This window comes from Mustela erminea, chromosome 14 (assembly GCF_009829155.1).
Source record: "Mustela erminea isolate mMusErm1 chromosome 14, mMusErm1.Pri, whole genome shotgun sequence".
NCBI lineage: Eukaryota > Metazoa > Chordata > Mammalia > Carnivora > Mustelidae > Mustela > Mustela erminea.
Genome location: NC_045627.1, coordinates 7,471,148 through 7,497,039, shown reverse-complemented (window position 1 = coordinate 7,497,039; position 25,892 = coordinate 7,471,148). Strand labels below are relative to the sequence as shown.

The 25,892-nt window shown below is 40.5% G+C and overlaps 1 protein-coding gene across 7 annotated transcripts in view; it reads left to right on the top strand.

Moving 5' to 3' along the window:
* Positions 1–25,627, top strand: part of LYST (lysosomal trafficking regulator) — a 174,117-nt gene extending 148,490 nt beyond the window's left edge. For 4 of the 7 annotated variants that reach the window (XM_032313699.1, XM_032313700.1, XM_032313703.1 and 1 more), the window contains 8 exons: positions 1,760–1,949; positions 5,460–5,596; positions 8,494–8,592; positions 16,149–16,288; positions 16,564–16,661; positions 22,049–22,205; positions 22,613–22,684; positions 23,583–25,627. In XM_032313699.1, the coding sequence (XP_032169590.1) occupies positions 1,760–1,949; positions 5,460–5,596; positions 8,494–8,592; positions 16,149–16,288; positions 16,564–16,661; positions 22,049–22,205; positions 22,613–22,684; positions 23,583–23,721 (1,032 nt within the window). In that variant the 3' untranslated portion in view covers positions 23,722–25,627. Of the gene's footprint in view, positions 1–1,759; positions 1,950–5,459; positions 5,597–8,493; positions 8,593–16,148; positions 16,289–16,563; positions 16,662–22,048; positions 22,206–22,612; positions 22,685–23,582 lie in introns of those variants that run through there. The other 3 variants (XM_032313702.1, XM_032313704.1, XM_032313705.1) reach the window with 3 other exon arrangements.
* Positions 25,628–25,892: the final 265 nt, after the last annotated feature.

The window sequence follows — 25,892 nt, the reverse complement described above, 5'->3', positions numbered from 1 at the left end:
GTGCCCTCCGTAATACCCACCACCAGGCTCACCCTACCCCTACCCCACCTCCCCCCAGAACCCTCAGTGTGTTTCTCAGAGTCCACAGTCTCTCATGGTTTTGAATTTCAATAGAATTCGGCAGAAGTTGACTCAACCCCGCAGTTGTCAGGCCCCCTCCGAGGCTCTAGTGAACAGAAGGGTCCCGGCCAGCAGGGTACACTGCAGCCAGCAAATGCAGATGTGCTGTGAGCGGCAGTGTCCTGTGTGTGGTAAAGGCTGTCCCTGTCCCTGAGAGGAGGGCTCTGGGGAGCTCAAGTCAGGTGGCCAGCCCCTAGGGGGCTAGTAGCAGGGAAAGCCTGCCGGAGCAGTGGCCTAACAGGAACCTGCCCACCAGAGGAGAGAAGGCGTCCAGGACTGGAGAGTGGTCCGAGTGTGGGTATGGCTGTACACACGTGCATGGCAGGCCTTTGGCCACCTTCCACCAAAAGTACTCACTAGAAGTGTGGGTGTTGTGACCTACAGTGAAGGGAGAACCTTACGTATGTCTTTGGACGCCCCCCCCCCATATTAACGGTGAGAAGTATTGCCTCTTAAACTAGAAAGTAGGCATAGTTTTTACTTTGAAATACAAAACAAAGCAGGCAAACCATTAAAGGAAAATGGATTCTTACCCTCAGCTAAATTCTTCATCATAAAAGCAGCAGAGGATGGGAGACCACGAATTATAAAATGTAAAGGTTTGTGGAGAGGAATAGCAGAAAATGGAAAGGCATGGGAGAGAGGTTGGGAAGAACCTTTGTGGAGAAATAAAGCAACACATCCCCGACTGCAGGAAACTGTGACCCATTTTAAGAGAAAATGGCTTTCACAGACCTTGTCTTGACAGTTGTTTCTTAAAATAATGTTACTTAAATACAGTAAATGTAGAACACAGAAGACATGTAAATCCTTTATGTTCAGAGCTCACATGTGTTAAATTTGCATGTTAAACACAAACCAGAGCAATAGAACCAGTAAAATTCAAATTTCAAACACCAGTATGATGTGATAGATAGATCGATCGATCTCAGCATAATGTTATTTTGCCCAAACCAGATCACCAATGTTGTGCTTCGTAGTTGACTTTATTCTATTCTTTTTTTGTGCCAAAATAATTTAATAGCACATCCCTAAAAAGTAATAAGTGCCATTTAATCTACACTACACTTAGTGCTAACTAACTTTGCAGCTGGTATGTGTAAAGATCAGAGCCGTGTGTCCGCTCACAGTGGGACCCTGGTACTGACTGGCCTCATTCCCACCTCAGAACCTTTGTGTCGACTGTTTCCTCCACCTAGGATGGCCTGTCCCCAGATGAGCCCCATTCTGCTGTCTCATTTCCTTCAGGTCTCTGCTCAGATATCCTCTCCTCAGCTCCCTGACCCCAAATCTAAGATAGCAGCTCCCGTGCTCTCAGTCCTCTCCCTCCCTCTTGCTAGAGCTTTCAGCCCCTGCTGAGCCTCTGTCTGTTTACCTCTGGTCTGCCCCTTCTCCCAGCTGGAAGGCAACTCCATGAGGACCAGGGCTTTGTATGAATTTTCATCGCTGTGTCTAGCAACAAGGAGCGTATACTTCTATATGCTAAGTATGGGGGAAGTCAAAAAATATATATAAAATAATGTTTGCTTACAAAGGGCTTATAATCAGGCTGCTTACTCTTTGTTTAGAATTCAAATTAGAAGTCACTCTAAATTTACATTTTTTTAAAAAAATCATACTTTTTATTTTCCTGTTTTAGAGTCCTTTGTCCTGGATAAAAGGCTTGAAGTGGGGGGAGTATGTAGGCTCTCCAAGTGCTCCCGTACCTGTGGTCTGCTTCAGCCAGCCCCACGGAGAAAGATTTGGTTCCCTCCAGGCTCTGCCCACGAGAGCCATCTGTGGTTTATCCCAAAATTTCTGTCTTCTGATGACGTACAGCAAAGAACAAGGTACAAGAAAACATAATGAGAATCACTCTAGGTATATTTTTCATGGGATTTGATGTTTTCAGCTCCTCCATGCCACTATTTTATTTGCAAGTGTTGAATCCATGGTGAAAAATCGTTCAAATTTGTGGCTATTTAGTGCAAAGTAGGAATTAAACACACCACATGGGGAAAAGGGGGGAGATTAAATGTAGCGCCGTTTGGAATGAGAGAGGAAGAGTCAGAGACAAGAATAAATGGTTAGGCTCACAAGATTAAAAGAGTATCAGTCTTAGAGAAATGTATCTTTTGAGACTCTTGAATCGCAGAATAGGCACAGTTATTTAGCAAAGCTCGTACCTCAGAAGGTATAGTCAGGAGATTAAAACAAACAGAATGAAACAAAACAAGGAAGTCGCGCTAGCCTTGAAAACAGGTTTTAAAAATAGGTGTGCCTGGAAAGCAATCCTTTTCTCACCCTCAGTACACTGACTCGCTAACAGCAACACCTGGGAAAGTGCTGTAATTACTTCATGGTAAATGTAATTAACCATTCCGTTTAATGGGAAAGAACTCTCCCTGCTTCCTAGGCTTGGGCATGGGCACTCAAATCAGTGATGACGCTCGACTGTTTCAGGCATGTGCAGATGTGCCTAGAAGCCAGCGTGTGGACTAGATGCCTCCTGACAGTCACACTGGGTTTAACGTGATTTTTGAGGCACCATGCCCCTTGGGGGGCCGTGTAGCCTCCTACCACGTACAACTCTGCACTGTACGGATGTGGTACCCACGTCGAGCAGAGGGCACTCAGAGAAATTAAGTGTGCTGGCTGGACCACAGTTCTTTGTAGACTTTCTCTTGTTTATATCATAGAATCAATGATTGCCTTTATACTTGTTAGCAGTAGGAGAGGCTGCTTATCATTTTCTTTAATTTTGGTGACTTAGTAGGACTGGGTAAATCTGTATAATCATAACTATTGTAATATCAGTGTTGCGGTTAGTTGTGAGATGTGTGACAATTTACTACAAATAATACTTAAAGTACCAAAATGTGTCAATAATTTGCTCTTAAAAAATTAGACCTGGGGCGCCTGGGTGGCTCAGTGGGTTAAAGCCTCTGCCTTCGGCTCGGGTCATGATCCCGGAGTCCTGGGATCGAGCCCCGCATCGGGCTCTCTGCTCGGCGGGGAGCCTGCTTCCTCCTCTCTGCCTGCCTCTCTGCCTACTTGTGATCTCTGTCTGTCAAATAAATAAATAAACAAAATCTTTAAAAAAAAAAAAATTAGACTGGATTGAAGTTTGTCTCTGTTGAACAGAAGAGAAAGGGCTGGTGTTACCACTTACCATGACGGAACGTAATATGTCAGATGTCATTGTCAGCCTATCTTATTTGTGGCACTATAGTCAGAGCCCTTAGTAGTAGTGTTCATTCAAATTATGCTTTATTCCCTTGTAGAATGTACTTGGGGCTTGCCAGCACCTAGGTTGTGTGGGGAAGCAGTATAATACAACAGATTGTAATACACAACAGTATAACACAACAGATACAAGGCACTGGCCTCAGGAGGCGCAGAACCCTGAGTTTACATCCCAGCTCTTATTAGCTGTTTGACCTTGAGAAAATTATGTAAACCTTCTAAATCCTGGCTTTTGATCTATAAATCGGGAATAACAAAAGGATTGACCTCACAGGGTAATTTACTATAAAGATTTAATGAAATATGGGGCGCCTGGGTGGCTCAGTGGGTTAAAGCCTCTGCCTTAGGCACAGGTCATGATCCCAGGGTCCTGGGATCAAGCCCCGCATCAGGCTCTCTGCTCAGCGGGGATCCTGCTCCTTCCTCTCTCTCTGCCTGCCTCTCTGCCTACTTGTGATCTCTGCCTGTCAAATAAATAAATAAAATCTTAAAAAAAAAAAAAAGATTTAATGAAATAATGTAGGTAATGATTAGCACAGTGCCTGACTCCTCCTAAGTGCTCAGTAAAGGTCCATCAGGCCATAAGCACCCTGGGGCTCTCTGGGGACTGTGTGAGCTCTCACTGCTGCACATTACAGAGGAGCGAGAGGAGTGCTCACCCACCCCATAGCAGCCTTAGGAGTAAGAGCCCCACTTACAGATGGGTGTCAGGTCACGTGTGACAGCTGCAAGGTACTGAGCGCTGCTTTATCAAGAATAATGTAACTGCGATGGTTTTGATGACCTTAAACTCTTACTCAAAAATTGTGTCTCCAAATTGCCTGAGATCCCTTTTTTCCAAAATATACTTGCCTGGGTCTCATTTGAGCCACACAGTGTCAGAACCTCTAGGGCTCAAGTCCAAGCCCAGGCATGCAAGAAATGCCATTTTCTTGCAAACGCCTGTTTAAGAGTCACTGTCCTAGTAGGTAAAGGAGAAGTTTATTTTTCTTAAAAAAAAAAAAAAAAAAAAAAAGAGGTGGTGCATCTTGTAAGTGCTAGAATGAGAAACTGGGGGCAGTTACTAGATGTACTTAATTCATTGAGCACAAGGGCTATTGAAGTGCCCGCTACATGCCAGGCATTATGGTTGAATTTGAGAGGCCCTGAGACTCATGAAATGTGGTTCCTTTCCCTAGCACCTTAGATTTAGAGGGGATTTTATTAAGTGGGTATGTTCCAGTTCCTTTATTGTAAAACTGATGTCAGCATTTGGTATTATACTCAACAAAAGAAGACAAAAATCTGTGAATTACATTTTCACTGTAGTATTGCTCCTTTCAACAAATATGTATTTGTTTCATTCCTTTATATGTGGGCTTATTTTGCTAGGTGCTGGAATAAATAAGGCCCATTCTCTCTCCTTAAGCGACTTAAGCAGTGCAAATTTCCAGGGCAGCATCAGTTCTAGCATTTCTGTTGCATTAGCTATATCCAGCATACCAACAAGGCATAGATTATGAATAGTACTGAAAAGGGATGTCAAAATCTCCAAATCTTTATCCCAAAAGACATAAAACTATGTTGGAAAAAAGAGGAAGAGGAAAAGAGCAGAAACTCATCAAATCTGTCTGCTCTGCAAAGCCCTGGCAGTTGACAGGATTAAATGGTCCCTTCCCAGGACAGGTGTTGCTTTTAGGGAGGCAGTGTTCTTTACAGTATCGACAGTTGTCCATACTGATTTATCAGCAGGTGGTAGCTACAAAGTTACTTAAACGGTGTCTAGTTTATATTTATTTTTAAAAGTAGAAGTGTGATAGAACATGAACAGAATAAGCTGGACTATTGTTGTCTTCCATAAAAATTTCTGAACAGACATTTTGGTGCTAAATCAGATAAGCCTTAACCAAACACCATGAGTGAAAAAGAATTCAGATTCCACTCTTAAAATCCCATTAGCATTAAAGGAATAAAACCAACTTAAATCCATCCATCTTATAAATACAAAGATGATTTGCTCTGGAAAGATACTGTGTTCTGCCGTGCAAACTTCAGCTCTTAACCTGCCATTTTGGGGGGCTATCAAATAACAGTTGAGCAGTGGCAGTCTGATGCTTTTCTTTCTCCTTTTTGAGGTGTGAGAAGCATGAACAGTACTGACATTCAGTGGTCGGCCATCCTGAGCTGGGGATATGCTGATAACATTTTAAGGCTGAAGAGTAAACAAAGCGAGCCTCCAATAAACTTTATACAAAGTTCACAACAGTATCAGGTAAACTTTGTTACAGAGTACTTTATCGTAATAATTAAGTGTAATGCTCTAGAAAGGGGTCAGACTGAGAGCAGCTTGTCTTTAATATTCTGCCGTTAATACAGTCTGGAAGCTGGTGACGCTGGACTTAGGCCTTGTTTACAGTGCTCAGACCTTTCTGACTGTTGCTATTCTGTGTCCCCAAAATTTGTCTTCTCCCTAGTATCTCACTGAGATGTCTTCTCCCTAGTATCTCATGAGTATTATAAGCACTTAGCGTCAGCGACTGGCAGTATTGGAACAAAATCAGCACCACTTTCTTCTCAAGGTTCACTTGTCTTTTGTCACTGTGTCATTTTCTATAACCAGAGTGCAGTCTTCTGTACCTGGTTTTGACTATTAAACTAGGTGTTTAGGCATCACAATGGGTAGAAAGAGCATGGGGCCCAATTAAAGCCGTCTGATCTGCTGTGTTAGTGTCCTGCCTTTATTATTTACTCTGTAGCCTTTGGCAAGTGCCTTAACCTTTCCAAACTTAAGGTTCTTTCCTCTTTGAAACTGGGGTAATAGTACCCCCCACTATTCTCTCCTAAAGCATTGTAAAAATATTTCCAATTGTATATATACTGTGTGTGTGTATGTGTACATATATATGTGTGCATGTATGGACACACACAAATACTGCCACAACTTTTTCCCATACTAAATTGTATGTTAAACAATGGGAAATTCTTTTGCCATTTCCTGATTCCCATTACCTTCATAACATCTCCTGCCTATTCATGTGTCCTAATATTTCCCCATTCCCTGAGCATGTTAGGAATGGAGTAAGCTGCCACTTGTGGGGAGTTTTAGCAGTAAAAGGAAAGGAAGGCAATGACTTACATGCGTAACCCTCAATATACCCAAAAAAATGGTCATCACCTTTTGTTATCTAATTATCAGTAAACTAATAAAACTAAACATAAGGACAGTGGAAAACAACCTTATTAGAAATTTTAGTAAGAATTTGAGCATTGCAAAATTACTTCTATTATGTAAAGTTTGACACATCAGCATCATTAAAGATGAAAGAAAACTGCCATAAGTCCTTTTAGCAAAACAGCATTGTCCAGATTCTTCTAGCAAAATACTCTGTGATCAAGAACTTGCACCAAACGGCAATATATTTCCTTAGAAATATATTGTCCTCTACGTGGTTCTCTAGTTTGAGAAAATTCATCCAGGATGTTATCATATGAGGACCCACACTCAGATCTCACTTCTACAATCATAGTCTCATGGTTAGAGATTAGAGTTCTGGCGTCTCTTTGCCTTCTGACTCATCTCATAATTGTGAAACCTAGTCCTCTGTCAATTTCATTCTCTTTTCTGTTATCAGTAGAACATGAGAAATTCTGAATTCCCAGCTGTGTTCAGGAAAGCTAAAAGCAGAGTACGAAGCAGTGTCTCCAGTCTTCCTTTATATTTTCTTGAAAGATGACAACACTCTTTGGACAGTACGATCAGAAAACCAAAAGATGATGGTTTATTTCACAGATTACATTATCCTTCCTGGAGATCCATTGTTCTGCATTTCCCTGTTTGTTTTGCTCTAGCAGAGTTGGGAATAATTGTTTAATAGTCATGACATAATTCCTACAGTGATGAAACAGCATAATGTTTCAAGACAGAAGGAAGATGAGATTATTAAAACCCTGTAATGTAACTTAGGTTTACATTAAACCTAAGTTTATGAAAGGGTTGAAAGGGTTTAGTAGACCCATATGGTAATGCTAAGACACTGAGTTTTATTCTAATATATATTAAAAAAAACATATTTTCTCTTTGTTCTTTGGAAGGCCTCTAAAAAAGAATATAAGTCATGAAATATTAATCCTTACAAATAGTTAGAACTATTCAAGAAATAAATTCAAACAGTGAAATTGGGTCCAGTGAACTCTGATGATGTTTCAAGAATTAAGAAGAGCCAGGATGAAAGAAGGTCATTGTTAATGTAGCAGACACTCAAGCACGTTTGCAGGCCCGGGGGAAGAAGCCAGCAAGAGACCACTTGAAAGTCTGAGAGCGAGGACAAAATCTGGAGGAACTCTCGTATGGGGCGGGTTTGCCCTTAAAAGCAGAGGAGCTTCCTCCTTTAAATCAGGAGAAGCACCAAGACACTTGAGGCACAAAGGAAGGAAGGGGATGAGATCTGTGGCTGATGGCCTCTGTCCCCTTAGCACAGTGCAGCATGAGCGCAGGCTCTGGGACAGGTGGGAGTGGAGAAGTGACCCATGGGAGCAGAGGTGCTGGGGACCGGTACTGGGGGTCAGCAGGCTACCAGAGCCAGAGGAAGACTTATTGGGCCAGAGAGTTGAGTGGTCCTGAATGAGAGCACCTCCATGGTTAGGACTGAAGAGTTTACAGTCCCAAAGGAATAATCTGAGATTTTTTTTCTCCATGTTTATCTTTCCTTTGTCTCCTATTTAACAATCTTTAGAACTGTTAGAAGCAATACCTCTCTCTTTGTATGTACCCCAATTCCCCACCAAAAGCAGAAAAAAGAAAAAAAAGTAAAATGTGAAACCACGCATATATACACATCACACACACACACACACACACACACACTCAACCTTGGACCTCATCAATCCTGGATCATTAAATTTCTGAGGAACAAGTGGCTCTGTGTGTGTGTGTGTGTGTGTGTGTAGAGAAAAGTATAAAATCATAGATGATGATGTAACACATTTTAACTAGCCTTTAGCATCTGGCTTAACATTACAGAATATTATCATATCTTGCACATTTTTAATTAGTTCAAATAAAATGTTTATTAAATTTTGTGGTTATATATTTTTAAATAACCATTAGAGAAGTAGAAACATTTCTCATGCTTTTCAACACCATGATCTTTGGTTTGTCCTCACCCACAGGTGACGAGTTGTGCCTGGGTGCCTGACAGCTGCCAGCTGTTCACCGGAAGCAAATGCGGGGTCATCACGGCTTATGCTAACAGGTTTACCAGCAGCACGGTAGGTCCTGGGCTCATTTTGTGAGTAGTTTGGGATTTTCATGCTCATGAGAAGAAGAAAAGGCTTCAGAAGTGTAATTCATTGGTATAAGATTAACTGAAAATGTTTGTACTTCAATCTTTTGTTCTTTAATCTTTTCTTCCTGTAAGCTCTTAAAATGTGAAAGGTCACATATCTGACTCTTTAGTTTTAGGTTTATTAGGATCATGAAAATTTCTGACAATAATTATAGCAATCCTATCTTTTAGTGTCAAAGACATAGTATTTTGCATCATGATCTGTTTTGTATTTACGCTTTTTCATGACACTGTGATGCTTCCTGTATTCTCAGTGTCAGCCTGCAAGCTTAGGAGTACACTACAAGACTCTGTAAAATTTGGAAGCTTAGAACACCTAATATTTAACCTTCCTACAGTCTCTGAACTATAGCAAAATCCAAGGAGCCCATCTTGATTTCCACCACTTACTGGAAGAAATTCATTTTAGCCATTTGCTGAATTTCCAGGACTAATTTTTAATTTGAAAATTAAAACAGTCTAGTGAAGAAAAGATATATTATGCAATATTTCTTTTAATTTACTGTTGTTCCTTTCTTGAATCAATTCTCGATGGTGCTGCTGAGGATAAATAGCAAATTTAGGGTGATAATTTTTCTTTCTTTTCCTTCTAGAACTGGGATAATTATTTTAGTCTAGAACTTTCTTTTGCTTCCCCCCCATGACAGTTTTCTCCATTAAATTATTAAATGTGTTCTACTGGGCAGAACCAATCTTCCTAGCATGGGGTGATACTGGGCTCCTCTTACTTTTCTGTCCAAGTTTGTTCCCTTTTAAACTCTTATTAAGATTCTTTCCCATGATCCTTGGGGTATAAATGTGACCATAATACTGTGTCCATCTCTTAGCCTAAGGAGCCATCAAAATGTGTTAAGCAGTTGTAATATGATCTATAAGCATTTTAGGAAGCCCACTGTAGCGCCTGCCAGAAACAGCACTTGGGGGTGTGAGACTGGAGGCAAGGGTGCCCACCATAGTGGCCCAGGTGGGCTTTGGTGCAGGGCTCTTTGCAGGAGGAAGGCACGTACCAGTTATTACAGGACACTGATGTGTGTGCTCTGAGAACAGAGAGCACAGAGCTGGGGCCGGTTGTCAGAAAGCCCGGAAAGTTCCACCTGAGCTGGATCTTAAACGATCATTTTACGAAGTGGAGGAAAGAGGAAAGAGTATGTCAGCACAGGAAACCCACAACCTGGAAACAAAGACATGGTAACTTGGGGGCTAGCAAATACTTTTATGTGTAGTTTAGAGTATTAGATGCTGGGAGCCGGGGTCAAAGCAGGGCAGGAGAGGGAGACAGAGGCAAGTTCTCATATTCCAGCATGAAAAGAATGCCAAGGTCTCCGCAGGGAAGTGTCTTAACCGTTGGAATGTCTTCTTTGGCCTCTTACAACATCTCTAATAGTGACTCCAGACATCACATTTATCTGCTAAACACACCCTTTGTTTCTTGTGCTCTCCAAATACGTTCTCATCCCCGCTGCGAGAGCAGCCGTCCACGTGGGCGCTCCTGGTCACGCACCACGCCATCGGACTGCTCTGCAAACAGGAGCTGCTGCTTTTGCTTTTGTTTTCTTTCGCTTTTCCCAGCACTTTGCATAGCCTTGTTCCCAGTTTTCCTTAGCGCCACTCTTCCCGTCAGAAATCTCAGTGTACGCTGACATGGTGTGTAGTCGGGCTAGAGAGAAGATGAGGTTGTTGGCGTAGGAGTCACCAGGCCCTGCAGAGCTCTGGATGCGCCAGACGCGCCGGCAGGGGGCACGGCTGTCGCAGTGGGAACTGGCAAGACATGTGCCTCCTTGACAGGTGAAGCCATTGTAAGCCTGCGAAGCTCATGTTGCTTACCTTCCCACAGCTGTACATTTGCCTGAAAGTAGATTTTTCAGCTTTATTCGTGAGGGTTTTCTCTTTCTCCTAAATGTAGTAGTATTAGGTAATCAAGTCACGAGATTAAGTTACTAGTTAACCACGTCCCACAGTGCATCTTAGCTGTGCACTTTTATCATTGTTTGCTCTGAGGGGAGGAGCCGTGGGTTTTCATGGATGTTCTTGCGACTTTTTCTCAAGGACCACCTCACCATCTCAGCATCCCACAAGGATGCATTGTGACCCCGTCCCTGTGAGGCTAGCCGGAGGCAACTCATATTCTGCTTGCTGTTCTCCCAACCCACTGAGCACCGGCATTCTAGAAGTATGGATGTTCTTATTTGTAGTAGCTTCAACACAGACAAAAGACGGGCTCCCCAAGTGCTGTGTAGGATGTGACCAAAATAATGACTGTCAGAAAATCTTTTCAAGGGGATCTTATGAAATACATTCCTTACCTAGTGAAGCATATTTAACTCTGAACATCGTTAAGTTCTGTTCAATTCCCCAAGATTGTCTTCTAAAATGGATTCTAGGTAGGGATGAATAAGTTGATTTGTTATAAGGAATTATCTATAAGCCATTTACATATTAGAGAAGAATGTCTTCCAAAAGTGATAATCGATTTTAAAATAGCTGCTCTTGAGTCATTTTTTTCACTAATTAAGTAGCATGGCCACCTTGTCTTCATGCAAGTGAACACCTGTACTTCCATCCTCTGAATCGGTGGTGGCAGAGAGTATATATGAGGTTTATCTGAGGTAATGGTATATCATTCAAGAGCAGTTTTTTTAGAAGATTTATTTATTTATTTTAGAGAAGGAGAGAGCGATTGAAGGGGGCAGAGGGAGAGAACCTTCAAGCAGACTCCCCAGTGACTGCAGAGCTAGAAACGGTACTTGATCTCATGACCCATGAGATCATGACCTGAGCCGAATCTAAGCGTCAGACACTTAACCGACTGAGCCACCCAGGTGCCCCTCAAGAGCATTTTTAAATGAAGTAGTCCATGGTTCCTATTCTGCCCGTGGAAACTGTTTTCTGACCTGTCAGGGAATCATCTAGTACCACTAACTCTTGCAGTCATTTTAAAGTGTAAAGTCTATAAAATTATCAACAACCACTAAAGGGATCCTATGCTGTGTTTACCCTGTAAATATTATTCGTGATCATGGAGTTAAAAAAAAATACGCACACATACATGTGTGTAGTAATTAAAGCATCAAATTGCTGACAAGCTAATAGGGAATTCCAAGCCAGAGAGGTAAATAAGCAGGGGAGCTCTCGCCTAGAGGGCATTTGTCACTCCTGGAGTACTGACACTGTCCTCGGACAGCCCTTGTGAGAGGAATACCTAATACCCAGGGACCGAGCAAGCTCAGGAGGCCCGAGGAGGCCCTTCTCCCAAGGCCGGCTTCAGAAGGACTACACCAGAAGGGTGCGGGTCAGTTCCGGGGGCTCCTCTTGTATGGAATTGCAGCCTGGGTTACAGTTCCCTGGGTGGTCCAGATCTCCAGACTTGACTTGCTAAGGTGTGCATAGACCCGTATGGTGGTCAAGGTCATCCAGCAGAAACAAGGAGGAATCCCTCCAAATAATTTTTTTTTATGTGTTTGTACTTCTTTTTATTTTATTTTATTTTTTTTAATTAACAAATAATGTATGATTAGCCCCAGGGGTACAGGTCTATGAATCGCCAGGTGTATACACTTCACAGCACTCACCATATCACATACCCTCCCCAATGTCCATAACCCAACCACCCTCTCCCTACTGCCCTCCCCCCAGCCACCCTCAGTTTGTTTTGTGAGATTAGGAGTCTCTTATGATTTGTCTCCCTCCCGATCCCATCTTGTTTCATTTATTCTTTTCCTACCCCCCAAACCCCCCCACATTGCTTCTCAACTTCCTCACATCAGGGAGATCATATGATAGTTGTCTTTCTCCAATTGACTTATTTTGCTCAGCATAATACCCTCTAGTTCCATCCATGCCATCGCAAATGGCAAGATTTCATTTCTTTTGATGGCTGCATAGTATTCATATATATATATCACATCTTCTTTATCCATTCTTCTGTTGATGGACATCTAGGTTCTTTCCATAGTTTGGCTATTGTGGACATTGCTGCTATAAGCATTTGGTCTCCCATCCAAGTACTAACCAGGCCCGACCCTGCTTAGCTTCCGAGATCAGACGAGATGGGGCGCATTCATGGTGGTATGGCCGTAGACTGCTATAAGCATTCAGGTGCATGTGCCCCTTCGGATCACTACATTTGTATCTTTAGGGTAAATACCCAGTAGTGCAATTGCTGGGTCATAGGGTAGCTCTATTTTCAACTTTTTGAGAAACCTCCATGCTGTTTTCCAGAGTGGTTGCACCAGCTTGCATTCCCACCAACAGTGTGGGAGGGTTCCCCTTTCTCCGCATCCTCGCCAGCATCTGTCGTTTCCTGACTTGTTAATTTTAGCCATTCTGACTAGTGTGAGCTGGTATCTCATTGTGGTTTTGATTTGTATTTCCCTGATGCCGAGTGATGTGGAGCACTTTTTCATGTGTCTATTGGCCATCTGGATGTCTTCTTTGCAGAAATGTCTGTTTATGTCCTCTGCCCATTTCTTGATTGGATTATTTGTTCTTTGGGTATTGAGTTTGGTAAGTTGTTTATAGATTTTGGATACAAGCCCTTTATCTGATATGTCATTTGCAAATATCTTCTCCCATTCTGTCAGTTGTCTTTGGGTTTTGTTAACTGTTTACTTTGCTGTGCAAAAGCTTTTGATCTTGATGAAGTCCCAATAGTTCATTTTTGCCCTTGCTTCCCTTGCCTTTGGCGATGTTCCTAGGAAGAAGTTGCTGCGGCTGAGGTCAAAGAGGTTGCTGCCTGTGTTCTTCTCAAGTATTTTGATGGATTCCTTTCTCACATTGAGGTCCTTCATCCGTTTTGAGTCTATTTTCGTGTGTGCTGTAAGGAAATGGTCCAGTTTCATTTTTCTGCATGTGGCTGTCCAATTTTCCCAACACCACTTATTGAAGAGGCTTTTTTCCATTGGACATTCTTTCTTGCTTCGTCGAAGATTAGTTGACCATAGAGTTGGGGATCTATTTCTGGGTTCTCTATTCTGTTCCAGTGATCTATGTGCCTATTTTTGTGCCAGTACCATGCTGTCTTGATGATGACAGCTTTGTAATAGAGCTTGAAGTCTGGAATTCTGATGCCCCCAACTTTGTCTTTCTTTTTCAACATTCCTCTGGCTATTCAAGGTCTTTTCTGGTTCCATACAAATTTTAGGATTATTTGTTCCATTTCTTTGAAAAAAAAATTGATGGGATTTTGATAGGGATTGCATTAAATGTGTAGATTGCTTTAGGTAGCATAGACATTTTCACAATATTTGCTCTTCCAATCCATGAGCATGGAAAGTTTTACCCTTTCTTTGTGTCTTCCTCAGTTTCTTTCATGAGTACTTTATAGTTTTCTGAGTACAAATCTTTGCCTCTTTGGTTAGGTTTATTCCTAGGTATCTTACGGTTTTGGTTGCAGTTATAAATGGGATTGACTCCTTAATGTCTCTTTCTTCTGTCTTGCTATTGGTATATAGAAATGCCACTGATTTCTGTGCATTGATTTTATATCCTGACACTTTACTGAATTCCTGTACAAGTTCTAGCAGATTTGGAGTGGAGTCTTTTGGGTTTTCCAATTTTTTCTTATTTTTTAAAAAGACTGTTTATTTTAGTGAGCGAGAGCTTACGAGCAGGGGGAGGGAAGGGGGGAGCAGAGAAACAGATTCCCTCTGAGCGGGTAGTCAGAGGCTTAACCCCCCAGGGTGCCCCCAAATAATTTTTTTACATGTAGTAACAAATACACAAAACCAGGCATACCAATTTACATGCAAGAAAATGAGTATGTGGAAAAGTGAAACTTGGTTATAATAAGAGAAATGCAATTTAGAGCAACCTTTGCTGACATTTAGAAGTTTGGGCAATTTTCAGAGACTTACATTGTGAAGTGGGTCATGGACTCCAGAGCTCAAGAGTTCAAGCAGGAAAAGGAGGGGCTCGGGCCTTTGCCATCAGGGCATTCCTTGGTCCCAGGTTCCTGGAAGCACGGTCTGAAAGAGTTCTGGGCACATGCCTTTGGCCCTGCAGACACCTCCCCTTGCTGAGGGGGTCACAGTCCGAAGAGAGACAGCAGGGGCTCAGACCCGGGACTCTGGGCCTTGTGAAAGCACGTCTCCTGCCTGTGACTTTGTGTGGGAGTGTCACGTGTCCTCACTAAACCAAAGCACCTGCCACGCTGTGGCAGCTGGTCATTCCAAGAAAGACTGTGAGCCTGGTATTGCCTGGTCATTTGATTCTTTTAGTGTAAAATACGTATTTTTATGTGAGTAAAACCCTGGACTATGTAGCACTTTAAAGTAGGTGAGCAGCAACTACTGTATCAACACAGATATGTTTCCAAAGCAGTGTTGAACAAAAGGGCAAGATGCTAAAGACACCAGAAGACTAATAGCACTTATGGAAAGTGATTCGTCAACATGAGTAACCATACAGTGTGTTGTTCGTGGTTATGGCAACGTATAGTAGAACGCATGTTCTATACATGTGGGAAACAAATGCAAAATTCAGGATGGTAGTAACTTCTGATGAGAGAGGAAATAGAACAGTACACAAACCGGGTAATGTTTAATTTTTTTCTCTGTTTAAAAAAATAAATCGATCATAGAAATGTTAGGATTAGTTTAACGGAGTGGTCAATATACATCTTTTTATTATACTTACTCTTTCTACTTTGCTGTATCCTTTGAAGTGGAAATATTGAAATACTTTAAGACAGTAAACAGCTTAGTCTAATGAAAATCACGAATCAAACCTAGTATAAACATCTGGCATCTGTGAGCCAACGTGGCCCTTGTAACATCAGTTTGCAGCCTTTCATTTAGAAAACCCGTCTGTCGCTATAGACAGGTAATGGTGGTTTGAGAGGACGTCACTGTTGGTGGCATCATGAATTGGTACAATGCCTTTGGAAAGTACATTGTCAAGAACTATAAAATTGTTAGTACTCACTGACCTACTAGTAGGGTTCTGGAAATTTATTCTGAAGAAACCATTCAGAAGAACTCAACTTTCACACATGAAGGATTTAGTTATGGTATCTATAATTTTGAAAATACTAGAAACAATTTTAAATGTCTATCAGTAAAAATGCTCAAGTAAATTATGGCATACCAACTGCACAGAATATTGTAACATCATTAAATTCATTTTGAAGACAATGTCAAAAATAGAAAATACTTATGGGAGAATGTTTAAATATAAGATATAAAATTATTTGGGTAGCAGTAATCATAACTATAAAAATACTTGTGTATGTATTTGGACAAAGATTGGACAAGAAGACAAAAAATGAAAAAGCATTTTAATTCTTGAAATTATGGACAATTAAAAATGTTTTGAAGTTTAATTAGTTTTACCCTTTAGGAAAGAGTTGAACTGCAATGGATTGAAACATGATGTGCTTGAGAAAAATGTTTGAGTCTTGAGTTCTTATTTTTGAAACAGAGTACTAGGAAAACTTTTGTCATGCTTTTTATCTTGTACTTCACTGACTTTTTTCAATTTCAGCCCTCAGAGATAGAAATGGAGTCTCAGATACATCTGTATGGGCACACAAAAGAGATAACCAGCTTATTTGTTTGCAAACCCTACAGTATAATGATAAGTGTGAGCAGAGATGGAACCTGCATCATATGGGATTTAAACAGGTACAGAAGAAGATTTCCAACTCAGACACAATTGCCTCTATGTTTCTGTTCTTCCTGTGTGAAACAGGTGCACTGAAATAAGATCTTTACCTTATGATCATTTTAAGCATGAAATACAAACTTTAGTTTGTAATCCTATTGACAGCAAAAGATCAGTTAGGAATATAGTGGGGAATGCCTTATGAATCATAGGTCCATACACTAAGGGAATGAATTATACAAGAGAATCTAATGATATTTAATGATCAGATGCAAATTTGTCTTTCGTCTTTTAGGTTGTGCTATGTACAAAGCCTGGCAGGACACAAAAGCCCTGTCACGGCCGTCTCTGCCAGTGAAACTACTGGAGACATCGCCACTGTGTGTGATTCAGGTAAGCAAGGCCAGAACTAAAGCACAGACTCATTAGCTGGTGCCCGCATAGTTTAAACTATTGGATTCAGTCTCTCAGGTCCCTAATCACATCTAAAATACTATGGCATAGCGAATTTGTGTGTTAAAATACAGTATGGTCCAAGAGCAAGGTCATCAATTTAGGGGCCAACTTATGCAAAAGTTAATATTGTCATCATTTAACTCCTTTTCTGATAGATGAAAGATTTCATTTGGGCACAAAGTTAAGCAAATTATTGTTACATAATTATCTGAATTTCTTGGCTTTTGTTTCTCTCTCTCTTTTTTTTTTTTTCTTTTGGCTTCTGCTTTTTAACTACCAACTTGACTACCTCCCCATGACATAAGTGTAAAGCAAAACCAATGATCAGCTTTGACTATATGTATCTTCCAGTTCCTGAGTGAGACCCCTACTGCATTATAATACATAGAGGTATAATTTGCCTTAAATTTACATGATAGAGTTATATCTCCTCATCAGAGGTTTTGCTTTTAGTTTTTGTTTTTTTCAAGTAGTACATATTTTAAAACTTGTGTTTTTAAACACACACACACACATCCAGCAGGAAAGAACAGTTGAAAAGTTCATAAATTTTCTGTTGCATTTCTATTCTTAAGGATCCTAATAGCATCGAAAGAATCCTTTGAAAAATTGTCTCTTTCTGCCCACTCAGTATAGATTATCTTTGACGTATCTGTAGGGGGTGGCCCTCTATCTTTTGCTTGCGTGTTTTATATTGTTTGGTGTTTTCTGACGCCCTAGAGTTTTCCAGTCCCGCGACACCACCTGGGTGCTCAACTATTTGATCCTGACACTAACTACTTGAAGATCGCAAATTTGGGAGTGCCCAACCCCATTTGATCCTGACACTAACTACTTGAAGATCGCAAATTTGGGAGTGCCCAACCCCCCACCACACTCACAGAGCTTAGGAAAACACTCTACTTAACTACAGTCGTTTACTACAAAGGGTAGAAATGAACAGCCAGAGGTACCTCGGTGGCTCGGTTTGAGTGTCGACTTCTGACTACTTCTCAGTCATGATCTCAGGGTTGTGAGATTGAGCCCACTTTGGGCTCAGGTTACCTATTTGAGATTCTTTCTCGCCTTCTCCCTTGAGCCCTCCCCCTACCTCACTCTTGCTTTCTCTCTCAAAAAAAGGAGTAAGCAGCCAGCTGCAGAGGTACACAGGGGGCGATCCAGAGGGCCAGTCTGGGTGGAGTCGGAGTGCGCCTCCCTCCTGACACATGAATGTGCTCACGAGCTCAAGCCCTCCTAACCCTGTTGCTTAGGGGTTTTTCTGAGGTTCAATTCTGTAGGCACAGTTGATGGAATCAGTGGCTGTGGACCTGAGCTCAATCTCCAGCCTCTCTCTGTCCCCAGAGGTGGGGAGGTCCTGTAAATTCTAACCTCCTAACCACATGGCTGGTTTGTCTAGTGACAGGCCCCCAACCTGAAGCTATGTAGGGCCTACCCCCCGGAGCCAGCTTGTTAGCGTACAGAAGGTGGTAAATTACAAGGGTCTCAGGAGCTGTATGCCAGGGACCTGGGACAAAGACCAAATGTGTATTTTTTATTACACTACAGCTGTCTCTTGGAGTTTTCTTGTTGATTTTCTAAAAATTCATTCATTCTTGTATTCTGGAAAAGTAATGTCTTCAGTCATCCTTTAAAGGTATCAAATGTGAAACATTTGCCAATCCTACCATCCAGTTATTGAATAGTGCCATAGAAACATTTTTATTTCCTAATTGTCATAAGTAAAGGGAACGATTTTGAACCGTCAACTTTGTTAATACAAGTGTGGGCCGATGATTGATGACTTATGCTAATTGTTCTCCCATGATTTGTACATTAGCAGCTTTTAGTATTGTCATACCAAGGGGGAATCTGGGGGAATAATATAATTATTATTTATATAGTGTTCTCTACTTTCTTGTTTTGGCAACATTTGGAAGTTAGGACTGATCCTTAGGGAGCTGAATTTTGTAAAGTTAATTACTTTCCTGCTGCCAGTAGTGATTTATATCATGATGTTATATCAGCCAGTCTTATGGGAACAAAAAACAAAATTACTTTTGCTGTAATTACTAACCTACTAGTAGGGTATTCAGGTGTCCCTGGGGAGAGCACAGTATAATAGAGTAATGGCTGGAACTTTCTTTTTCAATATGAACAAAAAGGCATCCTCCACTTTCTTAAAGCCTCTTAGTGCATATATAAGAGAAATCATAACAAGAATTGGGTATATAGAAAATATAATAAATATGATTTTTCTAAAGAGAGGCTAAATTTATGTTTAGTGACCCAAACTAGAGTTCATCCTCCTAGTCTTACAGTTCAAGAAGGTAAGAAAGTTAACAGATTTAGCCTACCAAACATCTTGACCCATTTAGTGAGTACCAGCCAGGTAACTTTAAAATCAAAATTTAAATAAAACATATGTATGTGTATGTATATATGTTATATATTTGTGTGTGCACATATATACACATTATACACACAGATATAAAATTTCTGTGTCGGGGCTGAAGTTACGCTGGTGAGCTCTTTCCTCTTGCTCATAATTTGCCAGCCCATATAGGGTGTGGTTTTTATAATGATAAGATATGAAATTTATTAAACCATGTGAATATTATAATAGACGGTTTTTGTCTTTTTTTTTTTAAAGATTTTATCTATTTATTTGACAGAGATCACAAGTAGGCAGAGAGGCAGGCAGAGTGAGAGGGAAGCAGGCTCCCTGCTGAGCAGAGAGCCCGATGCGGGACTCGATCCCAGGACCCTGAGATCACGACCTGAGCCGAAGGCAGTGGCTTAACCCACTGAGCCACCCAGGTGCCCCGGTTTTTGTCTTTTTAAAAATCATTCTGCCACTGGATCAAAATATATGCCTTTTAACTAGCGTTCATAGCCTGGTTGTGTGTTGCCAATGGCATTATAAAGTTAATATTATGAAATTCGGGATGGGCAGTGACTCTCCAATTTATTTTAATTTCAGTGATCATGTATAGGAAGAATAAATTTTTTTTCAGGAATGCCCAGCTTTCTGACTTTTAGTTGACATGCTAAATTACACATGAAAGCTATCTGGTCTTGAGTGAAGGCCTCAGTTTTGACATTTACAACCTTAGGCAGATGAGTCATTACTTGGTTTTGAGGTGGCCCAAGGTCCTAGGTAATCTGCTAGGGTGATTCTGTTGAGTTCTCTGATCTACAGATCTCTGTTGAGTTCTGTACCCCATTGCAGAGAGTCAAGGCCCACATTTTGATTTTTGGTTTTGAAGGACTGAGCCTGCAGTAGCTCTCAATTCCAGGCAGTGATCAACCCCTGCACTGGTCTCTTTGGGAAGCCTTCTAACTCTTACTAGCACACATCTGGTTGCATTATAAATTTTATAAATTTTTTATCAAGTATTAAATTCAAAAGCAAGAGTGAAATATCTACTCACGGAAAAGAGGTTATCGCCTACAGCTGCATCTCGTTAGTATATTGAACTCCTACATCTGATGTTTTGTTTAGGTAACCTCTCCTAATTGGTGAGAAGTCTTAAGTAAAACATTGGGCATCTGTTAACCTTCTCTTCTCTGCATGTGTGGTAAATACGTTTACTGTTACAGTTGCGATCCGAACCATTCTACAGCATGTGATCCAGTGGCATCACCACACCCACAATGTGGTGCAACCACCATCTCAAAAACTTCTTCATCACCCCAAGCAGAAACTCTGTAACCATAACTTATTCCTCCTTGCCACAAATCTTCAAGTAACCACTGTTCTACTTCCGATCTCTATGAATTTGCCTATTCTAGATATTTATCTAAGTGGAATCATACACTCTGTGTCCTTTCATGTCTTTTTTACGTCTGTTTATTTCACTCAGCCTCATGTTAAGGCTCATCCGTATTGCAGCATGGAGCAGAACTTTATTACTTTCCATGACTGAGTAGTAGCCCCTTGTAAATCTCTACCTTCTGTCTGCGGACAGACATTCAGTTGTTTCCACTTCTTGGCTATTGTGAATACTGCTGCAACACAGAAGTCATTTGGGTTTGGAATATTTGAAGGTCTTCAGCATATCTTTTTTTTTTTTTAATTTTCTTTTTTTAAAGATTTTATTTATTTATTTGACAGACAGAGATCACGAGTAAGCAGAGAGGCAGGCAGAGAGAGGGAGAAGCAGGCTTCCCACTAAGCAGAGAGTCCGACGCGGGGCTCGATCCCAGGACCCTGAGACCATGACCTGAGCCAAAGACAGAGGCTTAACCCACTGAGCCACCCAGGCTCCCTCTTCAGCGTATCTTGACATAAAGGAGTATTTTCACAATTTGTTTCTTTACTATAAGTAGGAAATCTATGCAGTCTTTTCATTGCCTTAATAAAGGAAAGAGTTAAAGTCTGCACTTTTTTTGTTAGTTCTAAAATATAAGTGGAGTAACATGGCCCCAGACTTTACTGCGCCTCTTAACCTGTTTTATCAGCTTGAGAATGTTTCTCCGAAGAAGGCTAGGCGCATCATCATGGGGCCCCAATATAGAAGATGGCGAGAAATTACTGCCTCTCCCACCCCTGGAAAACTCCAGAAAGTTTAGTTACTCATGGTCTTTGAAAAGGAAAAACTAGTCTAGTAAGTCACTGACCCACAAGATTCAGTCTTAGACATGCTGAGGAATTAGATGTCTTTTCTTTTTCTTTAAGAAGTAACTTTTAAGGGCGCCTGGGTGGCTCAGTGGGTTAAGCCGCTGCCTTCGGCTCAGGTCGTGATCCCAGGGTCCTGGGATCGAGTCCCGCATCGGGCTCTCTGCTCAGCGGGGAGCCTGCTTCCCTCTCTCTCTCTCTCTGCCTGCCTCTCTGTCTACTTGTAATTCTCTGTCTGTCAAATAAACAAATAAAATCTTAAAAAAAAAAAAAGTAACTTTTAACTCCACTAAGTTTTATTGTAACTTTTTTTTTCCTTCAGAAGTTACCTAAGTCACTTCTTACAGGAGGTTTCACAGAATATTTTCGTCTGGTTTTGGAGATTGTTTAACTTTCTGGGTACTCTCAAATTCAGCCTTGTCAGCTCCTTTGCTAAAATATGATTACACAAAAATATATGATTAATTTGCCTTGTTGCTCTAGATTTAGAAATTAATATTTTTATTTTTATTTTTCCACTGGTCATTGTCTCTAGATAAATCTGCAGAGCCTTTTGACTTATTACATAGTAATTTTATTTACACAGCTTCAGTCCTGAGCTGCCTATAAATTTTTTAATCACTGAAACAATCAAGCTGGATGTGCAGGGATGCCCCTCTGGGACTCAGGGTGGTGGGCTCTGACATACCCACACTCTGGTGACCTGTGGATGGTCTTGGTGTTTTAGCTGGTGGAGGCAGCGACCTTAGACTCTGGACAGTGAACGGGGACCTTGTTGGACATGTGCACTGCAGGGAGATCATCTGTTCCGTTGCCTTCTCTAACCAGCCCGAGGGGGTGTCTATCAATGTGATTGCCGGGGGATTAGAAAATGGAATTGTAAGGTAAGAGGAGTTCTGACTCTCTTTGTTCACTCTTGTTCATAAGGACACAGCAGTCCCAAAAACTAGCCTTAAATATCTAGGCATGTTCATACTTAATATTTAGAGATTTAAAATCACCTTCAGATATAGGTTCTTCACTAATCCCTGTTTTATTTTTAAGTAATAAACTTAGCTTGCATGCAGTTTTGAAATTGTATATTGTCTATTAATTGTATAAAAGATTAATATGAAAATTTACCAAATTTTCTTACTCCCACATCTACCCCTTGCAAACCTCCCACAAGTAGCTACTGCTAATGGCTTATTGTGTTTCCTTCCAGATGATTTTTAACAAATAAATATATAGGTGTTTTTTGCGAAGGCAGTTGTAGTTTGCATAATTAGATGATGACTTTTTCCCTCTCTAGGTTATGGAGTACATGGGACCTAAAGCCGGTGCGGGAAATCACATTTCCTAAATCAAATAAGCCTATTGTAAGGTAAACCACCCCCAGATTCTTCATCATATATTTTGTGACTCTACTTTTGTTAGAGATGAAAGCACACAGACTGAACTGTGTGATGAGAGTCTATTAAACAGCTGACCACTTATCAAACACTAGGTTGACCAGGACCTTTTACAAGGAGACACAGTCCATGTCTTTGTGGAGCTTAATATCTGAGTCAGGAGCTCCTAGTTGGATAGAAGGCATCCTGGGAGGGTGTCCAGAGAAGCTTTGAATTGTAGAAACTATATTTTTTTCTTTCCTTATTAAAAATACTATAATGGTGATTGACAGCTGCAGGAATGTGCTTGATAAGACTGATAAACAATCAGTTACCCTTTGTTCCACCAACAAATTTGACTTTAAAAATCAATCGGAAGTAAGGGATTTAAATTATACTTTATTAAATTTATTTTCAGTGCACTAAATTTAAATATTAATGAACTCCAATTATTTATTAATGTTAACAGTTTTGCCTTTTCCTTTTTCTGGGAAATAAAATATCTCCCTATAATCATCATTTATTTCTATAAAGAGAAAATGTAGCCCCGTTATATGATCTAAACTTTCCTAAACTCAAGTATTTGTTAAGTAATAAGAGCACAAACAAGGTGGTAAAAGAAAATGTACAAAGAAGGAACAGAATACACTGACCTCTTTGCTCTGGTTTTCTTCTGTGTCCCCTAGTTAGGGTGACCTTCACAAAGTCGTCAGCAGAGCAATTAGACTATATTAGAATTGCACCAGAAACCAGTGAGTCGTAAGCAGTTATTTCGTTGGTCTCTCTGCTCCGGTGAAGATATCTTCGCTTCTTTACACTGATTTCTATATGATCACCAATATGCTAATGCAATTTTAAGAGATGATGTACATGTGGGATTTCTTTTGACAGCCTTACGTTTTCCTGTGACGGCCACCATCTGTATACAGCAAATAGTGACGGGACTGTGATCGCCTGGTGTCGAAAGGACCAGCAACGCCTGAAACAGCCAATGTTCTATTCCTTCCTTAGCAGCTATGCAGCTGGATGAATGAGAGAGAACTTCACTTCTCCAAAGCACTTTAGCTCCAAACTAGATGTGTGGACCTCACCAGTTTTAGGAGGTTGAACTTGAAGAAATGGATGACCAAATACATCATCCAAATAATGATCATCTGCAGGACATTCTGCGGCCTCCCAAGGTCCGGAGAGAACAGTTTTGTTCTAATTTTGTGATCATCTAGAGGGTTGTGTATGTTCTAACCAACAAGGTGTAAGTCATACACGATAAATTAAAATTGTATTTTTAAAGTGTTTACCCACAAGGTTATTCTAAAGAAAGAATTGGGGTCTCTCCTTTTTTTCTGTTATTCCAAAAAGACCAGGAGAATTTAAATTGGTTAGCTAGTTGTTTATATAAAATACTCTAAAAATTATATTTTAAAAGTTTTATGCCGAGATAATCTACCTTCCCCCACCTCCTGACACAAACACACGAAATTAAAGAAGAGGATAAGAAGTTAGAACTTGCAAAGTGCTTTCTTTGAGAAGTAAATTATTCAGTAGGTGCCTCTGCACCAAACGTTTTATGGAAGATCTGAATACTAAAAACAAACTACTCATGAATCTTAGTGTTGGCAGGTTTTTTTCTAGTTGCCTGCTTAGCTCAAAGAGGAACCAGAACTTTTTGACAGCCACAAACACACATCTGATTTCAGATACATTCTGTTTTTTCATAACAAATTCTGCTTAAAATTCATAACACTAGATACTGAACACCCTTAGTTGAGTCACTAAGATTTAAACACAATGATAATTATTTTAATATCTGCCATCTATAGAGCACTGAATACTTAACAGTTTGCAATAGAAAGCCTCCACTATGGAGAAAGATGGGGCAGATACTAAGAGTCCATTCTAGATAAGACATTAAATCTAATGGGCAGGGTATGTTTTCTTCCATAAAACAGAATTACAAAAGAAAGGAGACAGCCTACTCTGTTTCCCACAGGATGCTGAATAATTCTTGTAGGAAACTGTCTGCTCTGTTTCTACTAATCTATACAACCTGAGAATTCTGGGAACAACAGAAAGGTCTAAGTATATGCCACAGAGAACTTGCACACCATGAAGACAGAATTCCTAAAAATCTCTACTATAGTCTGTCTCTACCATTACGGCTCTATTTTGGGGTGCTGCTTATTGGCTTTGAGAACACTGTAAAATAAGCTCAGTAAGATGTTACTTACCATGGGGTAAAAATATGTATTCCTGCCTAAGAATAACTTGCGTGTTTGTTATGGAAATTCACTTCATATGGTGTTTACAGAACTACTTTTGTAACTTCCAGACTTTCTAAAACATTCTGCTTAAAAACTGTATAAAACACAATTCCAACATCTCTGCCACTGAGATGTGGGCAAGAGGAAGCGAGTGGCCACGTGTGCTTGTCACTGGAGCAGCATACATCCCTCAGAACGGCTCACGGGCCACATTGACACCGCGGTTTGCCCAGGCCAGCTCGGAGCTCTGAGGTCCAGCTGGGTGCAGAGATGACATTATTCCTATTCACGTTGAAGTGATTTGCTTTGTTAAAAGAAAAAAAAATTGCAGCTACTGTCTGGCTTTCGTTTTTTTCTACCAAGAACTTGGAACTAGTCCCCTATTAGAATAGGGTTGCTACTCAGTCTTCTTTTTTTAAGGCCGAATTCCATCATTTATTTAAAGAGAAAATATGCAAAGTAACTGGTCTTGTTAAGAGTGCAATATTATATTTTTATGTAAAAATAAAAATTAATTTGGGGGTATTATTTATTCAGCATGAAACTTAATATGTATATGTTTGAAACACTTCATAATGTGCATGTTGCTGTAAACATTTCTGTAATATATCACAAGCTCTGTTATCTTTGTATACACTGCCACTTCAAATTGGGAATAAATTTCATAAAAATAGATTTAAAGACCTATTCTTCATACAATATAAATATTTACGACTAGAGCTCAAATTGGTGGCTTTTTTGCTTTGTAACCCAGATAGGTTCTCTCTTTAGCTCCCCTATACATTGATGTCACAAAGAAAAGATAACTTTCATTTCTTAATTATATTTTTAAAAGATTTTATTTATTTATTTGAGAGAGAGAGCAGGAGCTGGAAGAGGGGGACAGAGGCCCTCCCCAATGAGCACGCAGCACGGCACAGGCCTCTATTCCAGGACCCTG